An 11,109-nucleotide genomic window follows, 5' to 3' on the forward strand; every position below is an offset into this window, starting at 1 on the left:
AGGTTGGCAAAGTTGTGCAAATACACATTTTGATAGTAAAATGTACTTTGTAAACTATGGTTTTATATAAATCATGCTCAGTTGTTTAAAAAAAAAACTTTTAATGACTTTTGTTTGGCTCCGTGCTTGTATTGTGCTCATGTCATACAGTGTAATGTACAAACTATAAAGCAGAGTGTAATCTAACACCACTGTGATCCACTGTAAAAACTGCTGCTAGAGGCAGCAAATGTTTTCATTGTAAAAGCTGTGAAGCAAGGAGCAGCATAAAACGGAGCCCAGACTGATATCGTTGTACTTTGGCAAACATACCTTGCTGAGAATACATTAGAGGAAATGATCAAGGTTTAACTTGAGTTCTGCTCGGGTGGTAAAGTTACTCGAGTTGTGCACCAGTACATTGTAAGTTGAAAGTAATGTGGATATTTTCAGTAGCATCTACAGTACTAGTGTTTATTTATTTTGCATCAATATGAACAATTTGCATTCACTTAATGTGAATATTCTCACAGTCAATTGCATTAGTGGTTCTCTCCTATAGTGAAAGAAGTACTTATGTTATGTTTTTGGCTTTACAACTTGCTACTGATTGACACATCAGCTAAAGGAGCTTTTTTTTTTGCTCCCCTTTTTACATATATAGGAAGCATGTCTTCGGTGCTGAATCGCATTCATTTCAGTTCAGGGGATATCCTGGTCCCCGAAATACTTACCGGGGAAGATGTTGCCGGTAGCATCACCACTAGGGGAAATGGCGTTTAAATCTCCTTTGTCACCTGTCATGGCTTTCTAATGGCCCATGGGATGATGTGAAGGATATAATTATCCTTCACATCATATATTTCTATATAACAATTCTATATAATAATTCTGTATATATATATATATATATATATATATATATATATATATATATATATATATATATATAATCCAGCCGGCACACCATATGCAAGTAAATAAGTTTTGGTGCTTATCCCATAAAGCAATAACAGACCATACGATACCGGTTGCAACACGACATCAAGGGACAGCACGCAGGTAAGTAAATCAAAAATGTTCTATATTTGATAGAAGACACAAAAACGTGGTGCACCAGCTTGAGAAAGGTCCCACTGGGGGACCGAAACGTCGGTTTTTGTGTCTTCTATCAAATATAGAACATTTTTGATTTACTTACCTGCGTGCTGTCCCTTGATGTCGTGTTGCAACCGGTATCGTATGGTCTATATATATATATATATATATATATATATATATATATATATACAGAAAGAGAGATGCACATGCTCCATTGTATAAAAATGTAACAATTAGATTTAGTATGCTTAATAAACTCACTTACAAAAATTTAAATCTTTAAAATATGTAGAGAATAATTTCAATGGATAGCAGCACGGAATGGAGTACTGTATGCTCATGAATCGCTCACAAAATATTTTTAGGAGAGGGGCTTGTCTCACATTTCACCACCCACAGCTGAAGTTCAAGTTTTAAGAAACCAGATTTTCGCATGTGAAGTACTCCATTTGGAAACTCTGTATGGTGTGTTGTTTGTTAGGCTGCGTCCAGGGTTGCAGCAGCCGTGCGGAGGGAAAGCGGGTGCTTTCCCTGGCCTTGGTTAGCGTGCCATCTGGGGGCGTGGCGGGGTGGCGGGCCAGTGACGTCACAGAGCTGTTTCGCCCTCATTGGGCAAACCGCTCACGTGACCGGCCCTGCGCTCCCGTGAGCGCTTGAAACTAAAAAAATTCTAAGACCTACACTTCCGCACGCTTGCGGAAGCGTGCGCGAGCCCCTGCTAAAGCCGCTCTCATTGCGGCTGCAGGGGCTCACTGGTAAGCGTAAGCGCACCTCAGCACGGGTCAGCACCTAAGCGCTGACCATGCCCGAGGCCTTAACCATTTTGTGAGTTCCTGTTTCTCCACACAGTGAGGTTCCAGCACATTCTGCCTGGTTCTGCTGTGTCTCACATGACCCTGACGCGTTTCATCACAATCTTTTGACTTTCTCAAAGGGAAATATATATATTAAAATTAAAGGATTAAAGGAGGTCTAAGAGGGACTGCCAAAACCTAGAATGTTGATAGTACTATTTTCATACTATCTTATCTTTGAGATACAGTACTAGTACTGCACCGACACACTTTATTCGAGCAAATACCCAGTATGTACCTGGCAGATACCTGGAATGCGCCGCTCCTCACCTCTGACAAGCCCCGTTGCGTTTGCCTTCCCAGCCTGGGTTCATGCCTGGCTGACGGGCGGCTGATCTGTTAAATGATAATGATTAAGATTTAATAGGCTGCAATGCTTCGCGTGTCTACCAGATGGCATAAATTCATGAATTGTAATGCAGTATATATATATATACTGTGCAGTATTGCAGCCAGCGGGAATAAAATGCTTCAATCCCTGCCTGGAAAATACCTCAATGCACTCGGGCAGAAAACAGTCACAAACCTCAATACACCCGGGTATACCCGAATTCGTGGGACTAGCCGAGCTCGAATAAAGTGTGTCGCCAGTGTATAAGCTTGTGGACCTGTACGAGATATATCAATGTACTTTTTAAGTGTTTTGTATCTGTCATGAAATCTGTGTTAATTTTCAGATCATTATGGAAGAACCCAAATTCTTTCAGTCCTGATAGATTTCTGGATAACAAGGGACAAGTAAACAAAGACCTTATTGAAAAGGTAATGATCTTTGGAGTTGGCAAGAGAAGATGTCTTGGAGATGGCGTTGCACGCATGGAAATGTTCATTTTGCTAACCACACTACTGAGCCAACTGAAAATTGAGAACCCAAATGGCCAGACGATTGATTTGTCCCCAAATTTTGGGCTCACAATGAAACCCAAGTCATTCAAAATAAAAGTATCTCAACGCTGATTCATGGGAATCCGGTTTATAACGTCACTTGAAATGTCAAATTATTTAGTTAATTTCTATACTGTATGTTTTATTTTATCTTCTCAGAAGTATGGGTTGTTTACTTCAATATTTTGGTCTGGAACATATCAAGCCTACAATCCCTATCAGCAGGTACCAGATAATGGTATTCTGCGTTTGCTGTCTCTAATAAGGAGTAGGTGATTATTGCCAAAGGTTCGTGCTTCCGTCTGCTCTGGGGAACTATACAATCTCCTATAAAAAGGGGAGCTCCCAGATATGGAGTTCACAAGAAAGAAAAAGAAAAGCAGGAGGCGCACTGAGATGCAATAGGTTTTAATTGATTAAAAAACCCACAGTGGGCTATACTAACACAGTATATTAAAATAAAATATATTAGCAAAAATAAACTTACTAATGTTCTTGGTGGGGTGTGACACCAGAGAAGTCTGGAAGTCAGCCGCATGAAAAAAAATGGTGCAGGTCCAGACCTGTAATGCTCCACCGAGCTGAGATATCCTCTTACCGCCGGCGTCACCCTCCACCAATGAATGCTCAGGTTCTCCTGACAAAGCATGCTATGTGAAACACTTAGAAGTCATGGGAAGCTGCTGAGAAGCTGCTGAGAAGGCGACGAGAGAGGACTTAGAAAAAAAATGCATTTTCTTCTCCATAGGATTGATGCATGGAGTCTCTGGAGCTGATACCCATTAATATCAGCACCGGAGGCCCCCAGCATGAATCCCATGCAATAAAAATTCATTTACAGGCAACTTCATAACCTTAGCGGCTAACCGCTTAGGCAATGAAGGGGTTAACTTCCATTTTATTGTGGGCAGCAGGGGTGGTGAAGGTGGTATTTGAACCTTGGTGGGTGTTTAGGCCTAATGGGGTGGTTGCGGGTGAAGTTAACCCCTTCATTACCATAGCGGGTAATACCGCTAAGTTAATGAAGGGTTTAATGCCTCCCACTACCAACTGGTAGGCGTAAACATCCATCCTTGTGCTACTACCCCCTTCACCAATCATTCTACCCACAATAAACAAAAATACACACAGCAATCCTATTATCTACCTCCTCAACCCCAACAACCGTCCTCCCTCCTCCCCCAACACAGAGTACAGTAATGGGCAAAATGACTATTATCCAGATATGGGTAATAGCTCATTTGCCCATTCAAAATAAATCATTAGCCAGCCAGCATAAATAAAGTAAATAAAACATTCTACTTACCCCTGCCATCGTGAAGGGTGTCCTTATCAGCATACTGCATGTCCATGTCCTCCGTTGCCAGCAAGAGTACAAGAATAAAATACAACCGAATGGCCCCTAACCCCTTAATCACCTTAGCGATTAATAACTGCTATAGTTTTTAAGGCGTTAACACCTGTCCCCCGCTAAGGCCCAAAATACACAATACTAAAATGGATTGAATTTAAGGTATAGATAAATACAGGGACAGGCAATGCATTTTTGACAAATGCTTGTTTTGTATCGATTGAAATTTTTTCTATTTCTGTTTATTGGTTTGATTAAATTTTTTGGAATTTATATTGCTTGTTTTTAGTATATTTTAGGGTTGGTTAGCTTGCGTTGGTACTACATCTACTTTTCGTGGCGTGAGGATTTTCGGAGAAACTCGCCATTCTAGAGCCGTGATTAGCCTTGATAAACTAATCGAGGCTACTAGAATTGCACAAGTTTCAAAACCTGCCAAAAGTGGCTTATCACCGCTCACCCGGCGATGTGTTGAGGTACGACAACAAAAATTGACGATTCATGCCTTTATCGCCCACTTACCGAGGATTACAGAATAGCTGTAGGCATTTTGGCCATGAAGGCATCGATAAATGGGTTATCGAGGCTTATAAAATAGGCCCCTAAGTATTTAGAGTTACAGTACTTATACCGAGAGCCATTTAATTACTAGGACTCATAGATAACAGGGCTTGATTACCTGAAGGGGTTAAGATTCATATGTTGATAGCAAAACTTAACATCTATCACCCACGTGGTATATATGCCACTACCAACCTGAGAGGGCAACCAGGGGACGTTCTTTTCCCGTGACTAATGCAGGCTACACAGAGGAAGACCGGTCATCCACTACCCAGGTCCAGGGCTATGTGATTTCATTTCTAATTTTGTCGCTAGATGTTATCTCACATATCAATCTGATTACAGTGAGGCAACACTTCTAGAAATAGGTGCTTGGAGTGGCAGTTGGCCATTAAGGCTACAGACGGATATTTTTCGGATGAGTCTCTATTATTTAATTATTTGGTATCACGTGTATACCCCATATATACCACTAATATGATTCGTATATAGGGAGGTCATCATTGTGCATTGAGCAGAAGGATTCTATGCTATAGTGCAAAAAAGAGGATTGTAAGCCTTCATCTATAGTAGATTTTAAGGGCCCGGTCTTCCGAGAATATTTTTATATACCACCAGTTGATCGTCATTATTTAGGAGCCCAGTATTTCATTGGTTACCTATTAAAATTGAGTTTTAATAATTCCATTTATCACACATAGGGCTTGAGTGCCATTTAATCTGGAACATTTTTCTTTTCTTTGGTTAATGCTAAGATATCTTGTCATTAGTGCTAATGATATACAAAAGAGGTGGGGACCACCTTGATGCATATCCTCAGCAGACCATTAATGATAATGCAGGACTTAACGCTATGCTATCTTAGGTCATGGTTATACCTGCATTAGGTGCTCCTAGCACCTAAGGCTAGATCCCCGGTGCAGCCGGTAGCGCCCGGCCATGCGTGTGCCTCTCATAAGCCGCTTACCTCCACCCTAGCTGTCCCCGGTGATGCCTCGCTTCCTTGCTCACTGCATGCTGTGATGCGTCAGCCAGCAGGGCCTACAACAGGATTGTGTTCCCATGCAGCGATGCCTCAAATTGTGTGCCAGGGAGCCAATCAGAGAGGCGGTTTGCTCCTGCTCCTGCCTTGCCCCTCCCATCACTGTCCACTTTGAATCCGCCTCTTCAGCTTCTTCAGCCCGGTGATCTCTGATGCAGAGGCTTTTCAACAGGCCCTCGTGCAACATTTGCAGGTTATGCATTTCGGGGAAGGGGGAAGCGAGCGGTGGGGGACTTTATTTACAATTTTTTTAACATAAAAGCCATCATGGCCGCTCCGACCTACCTCGTTTTGGCCACGCCCCCGCACCTGAAAACTCTGTCTGCAGACCTCAGATCGCGGTATAGCGCTGTGCACGTGCCACCAGGATGCCAGGCGCACGTGCAGCAGCCTCCAGTGGGACCTTTACCTAACGTCAAGTAGCACAAAATTGTTGGCCTTGTCCAGGGCCTTGTCCAGCACTTTTGCTTCCTATATTGCCTTAGCAATGTAGGAAGCCAAGATGAATAACCTTGACTATGTATTTTTTTTTAGCCAAGACCCCTTGGAAGCCATAGGGGCATTATGCATGCCTTCATAGTCACTAATATAACCAAGGTTTAATACAAATACCCCAACTAACCTACTACCAATTGTATGCCATAGCAGTAAAACTGTTATGACATACAAGGGATTAACCACCCCTTATCTCCCCCTTGGCAGCGTAATCTTCCTCCCCAGGGCACCTACTCCCATAACCCACCTCCCCCTACCTCTACACCTCCAACAATATATAATGCATGCCCTCATAGCTTCTATGGCTACCAAAGGAAGGCAATATATACCTGTACATGGAATCTTCCTTAGAATATTGTGAACACAAGCCAGCATTACTGGCAGCTGGCACTGGGGCGTTTTATCCCTACAATAGCTGGCTATCGTCATGTTAGCCGATGATATGCAAATAAGTGTCTAATGTACATTTTTGCATATATTTAGCTTTGTAGATCTTCGTTAAAGTCAGGGAAGCTAATGTCAGTTAACTATTTAGGTAACGTGATGTTAGTTGCCTTGACTTAATGGAGCTTTGTGGATCTACCCCACAGTACTCCTAAATTGTATCCATTTAGGAACCGCATACATGTCATGCTTCCCATGCTATTGACTATAATTGTTCAGTTACCTCCTTTCTCTATGCAGTGGAGGAAATACAAAAGGACACAGTGAAATAATGGTACTGTAGGATCTGCTGAAAATGTCATAACTTGACGTGGTTGCAGCCTTGATTTTTTCCCCCCAGAAGATTGGACTAAATTACCCATACTTATGAGAAGGAAAAACTTATAGAAATTAACTAAATCATGTGTCATATTGGATTTGCATTGGGCGTCTTTGTTTACTATTACGTATTTGAGGTCACTTTCCCAGAAGCACTCTAATTGGCAGAATTAAATATACTGTATAAATACCGAGGTTCTAGGTTTTGAATGGGCTCTGATTGTGTACGTATGTCTAATTATTATAATTGCAATGCAACATTCTGTATTGTATATTTCTTTGTCTTTATTAAATGGTGCCTTGGGTTTTCATTAGAAGTCACAGAAGTTTCACAAAAGCAATTCAGTGAGTGGAAATATTTTGCTTACATACTTTCATGAAATTATAAAAAATAAATAAAAAAAGTTAAATTTTGCGAGGTTGTTGATTGTATTGTATTGTATGTCTTTATTTATATAGCACCATAAAATGTACATAGCGCTTCACAGTAGTAATACACGTGGTAATCAAATAAATAACAGATGATATAAATAACAGATCATGGGAATAAGTGCTTTAGACATAAAAGTAACATTAAGGAAGAGGAGTCCCTGCCCAGAGGAGCTTACAGTCTAATTGGTATGTAGAGAGAACGTACAGAGACAGTAGGAGGGAGTTCTGGTAAGTGCGTCTGCAGGGGGCCAAGCTTTATGTATCATGTGTTCAGAATATCCACAGTGCTATTCATATGCTTCTTTAAGCGAGTGTGTCTTAAGGTGGGTCTTAAAAGTGGATAGCAGGGTACTGAGGGGAAGGGCATTCCAGAGGTGTGGGGCAGTCAGTGAAAAGGGTTTATGTAGCATTACAATTCAAAATCATATATGTATTTCTTTTAATCACCCCCCCCCCAACACACACTGAGGTACACAGGTAATAGGACCTTATTAATTAGTATTACTGTATTAAGCTTCCTTATGTTTCTATCGCAACTATTTAAGGAGACAGACACCTGTCTCTTTTGAGAAAGGCAGCCATATTGTGTGCCCTGGGAAGCAGTATCTTCACCGATCGATCACGGAAGAAGGATCGATCAGCAGTTTAGATAATTATATTTCCTTAATGCTAAGCACCTGCTGCATCTATCAAAAATAAATAAATGGCAGAAGGCTTAAACTTGTGTAAAATATACACTCTACTATGGTGATAGTAATTTTTAGCTGTAAATAGAGATTTGTAAAGTTAGAATTTTTAAACAATTTTGAAGTTCTTAAAACATTTCATTTAAAATCCTATATACTGTATGTGAATTAAAAAAAAACATCAGTTTGGTAGTATTAGATAATACTTACTGCATTTGTTTATACTCTTTGTAATGATTTTTAATCTATTAAGTTTCTTGGGTGTCTGTAGCAACTATTTATGAAGCTACACCACCTCCTCTTTTGAATTAGTCAGCCATATTGTGTGCCCTGGGAAGCAGAATCTTTGCCGATCGATCACAGGTGAACTTAAATAATTGCATTGGCAATAATGTAAGGAACTGCTGCATTTATTAAAACAAAAATAACAAAAAAACAGACAAAGGAAATGCTGCTTTGATTGAAAACCACTTGCTTCAACTAAAATATTCTAACCAATACAGTCATCCAATGGAACAACCTCTTGTCTGACAGTAGTAGTCTTTAAAGTAGTGGTGCTGTGCTTTATAGCATTTTTAAGCAAACATACATTTTGTGTATGCAATTTTGAAATGGTAGATTAAAGAAACATAGGCATCTCTTTAAAGCAAGAGATTCTTTTTTTGTAGAATGTATATGCTGCAAGTGAGAGATTTAAAAGGTGTTTAAGTTCATGAAGGAAGTGGGTTAAAAATAGAGAGAATGGAGGCGCATGCGCGAAGGACAAGGAGATGGCAGCATAAGTTTCTAGCTCCGTGCCGCGCATAATAGAAAACACTTTTAAAACACCCCAAAAATAAAGTATCGCAAACCAAATATATCAGGCATCCTCTCTGAATACCCCAGGATGGCCCCGAAAAAACCAAGCACCCAGAAAAAGCCGAAATCGGCGGATGTTCGGGCTTATTTCGGCGGAGCCGGCACAAGCGGGGGCCTGGAAGAAATGGCGCCATCTTCAAACCCAGACACAGACACTGAGTTAGAAGGTGAGGAAGAGGGCCCCAGCTTTGCTGCCTGTCAGGAGATGTGACTTTGAGAGGCTATACAACGACCTCAAGTCACTCCTGCAGGCGGAAATAAAAGAAGTAAAGCGGGATGTGGTGAAGTTAGGCACAAGAACTGATGATTTGGAGAGAAAGGTGGACCAGACTATAAAAGTTGTTAAAAAAACAGACAAAAGAACGGGGGACCTGCAGAGGCAAATAGACGAACTGCGGGAGCGGCAGGAAGACGCAGAGACCCGGGACAGGCGGAACAACCTGCGGATCCGGGGGGTCTCAGAGGAGGTGGGGGACTGCAACCATTATATCGCCCGATGGATGGAGACCCTTCTCCCCGACCTCAGCAGGGACGCCCTGGCCCTAGATAGATGCCACAGGGCCCTCCGGGCGCGCCCAGTACAGAACGAACAACCGCGGGACATTATCATAAGGCTGCACTTCTTCACCACGAAAGAGGCCATACTGCGGCAAACACGGCCCCTGGCATCTGTGGATTTCGAGGGTAACAAGATGCTAGTGTTTAAAGACTTGTCCCCAGCCACACTACTCAGGCGCCGCAAAATGTTCCCCTTCACAAAGGTCCTCCGTGAACAAAACGTGCGGTACAGATGGACCTTCCCGTTCGGGTTACAAGTGATGAGGAACGGGAGGGCATTCAATATGAAGGACCCCACGGAGGGCCCGGAGTTTCTGGCGAAGCTGGGCCTAAGGGACGCCCCGGCACAGGTGGTGGATGAGGCAGAGGCGCTAGAGCCAGAATGGAGTGGAGGGAATGGCTCACCAAAAGCGAAGGGGAAAAAGCACTGAGAAGCAGCGGTAGTAGCCCCACAAAGGCGCACGGTTGCGCTCAATCAAAGTTGTCCAGTTGATGCCAAGTTACAATGTCCGGTAGTTATCCCCCGAGACTGCCCGCCTAAGTGAATAAAATGCCCGCCAAATAAGTGCCTACGTTAACCCAGGCCTGCACCGGCTACTGAACTGCCCGCCACAGGATCCTCGGAAAGAAAAGTGTCAGCTATGGGTCTAAGGACAATCACATCCACGGAGACCAACGTCGAGTAAAAGCCATGCTATGGGAGAAGGAAAAAGGAATAATCCCTGCAAAATAAATCGCTTTGATCTTACCTTCAAGTGGCGGAAGATGGCGGCGATGCTAGAGTGCGGAGAGAGCCAGCGTGAGGCGCAGAATGCGGAAGGACTCCAAAGGCGGGAAGAGAGAGCGCGCACCACCTTCTCCTCGTGGCAGAGCATCTTCCAAAAATTGCGGCCGGAAACCGGATATTTGCCCCAGCCAGAACTGCGAGGACCGACGCCATCTTGGAGGAGGCAGCGGAGCCAGATGACATCATCACTTGGAGACTCAACGCGCCGGAGCACCTTAAAGAACCAGGGACACAGCACAGAACTGCCATACGGAGCTAGCCGCCGCAAGTAGAACCAGGGAGGATAGGAAGGCAAGGAAAGTGAGATAGTGAGAGGAAGGGGGGGAGGAGTAGAAAAGCGGGGGGAAGTAGTTACAGAGGAGGTCTGGAGACGAATGGAGTGGCTAACGGAAGTAGGTTAGAGGTCTGGGTCGGAGGTTAGGAAAGCGAGAAGGCGAGGAGGTGACACGGGAGGGGGCAGTAAGTTACGGGAAGAGGGGGGAAAGGAAGGAAGGAAATTAGAGATAGAGAATAGGTAAGGGAGCAGTGTAATGGAGATGGAGAGGACGGGAGGGTAGGGAGTAGGATGCTGAGGGTCTAAGGAAGTTTGAGGTTGGTGGGGGGAAGTGAGAGAAAGAAACAGTCGACGCATTGCTAGAGAGGTTAAAGGTTAAGAGGACTAGGTTCAGAGAAGGGCTAAGCAGAACTAGATAGGGCGAGACAGAGTGCATCCGAAGGCTGAAAAGCAATAGACACGACAACGGCGGGCAGCCGGACAA

General features: G+C 43.2%; 1 protein-coding gene across 2 annotated transcripts in view; it reads left to right on the forward strand.

Moving 5' to 3' along the window:
• LOC142493704 (cytochrome P450 1A5-like) overlaps window positions 1-7,445 on the forward strand; it is a 54,211-nt gene extending 46,766 nt beyond the window's left edge. For both annotated transcript variants that reach the window (XM_075598187.1, XM_075598197.1), the window contains exon 7: window positions 2,612-7,445. In XM_075598187.1, the coding sequence (XP_075454302.1) occupies window positions 2,612-2,891 (280 nt within the window). In that variant the 3' untranslated portion in view covers window positions 2,892-7,445. The remainder of the gene's footprint in view (window positions 1-2,611) is intronic.
• The last annotated feature ends 3,664 nt before the right edge of the window (window positions 7,446-11,109 follow it).

This window comes from Ascaphus truei, chromosome 1 (genome assembly GCF_040206685.1).
Source record: "Ascaphus truei isolate aAscTru1 chromosome 1, aAscTru1.hap1, whole genome shotgun sequence".
NCBI classification, from domain to species: Eukaryota; Metazoa; Chordata; class Amphibia; order Anura; family Ascaphidae; genus Ascaphus; species Ascaphus truei.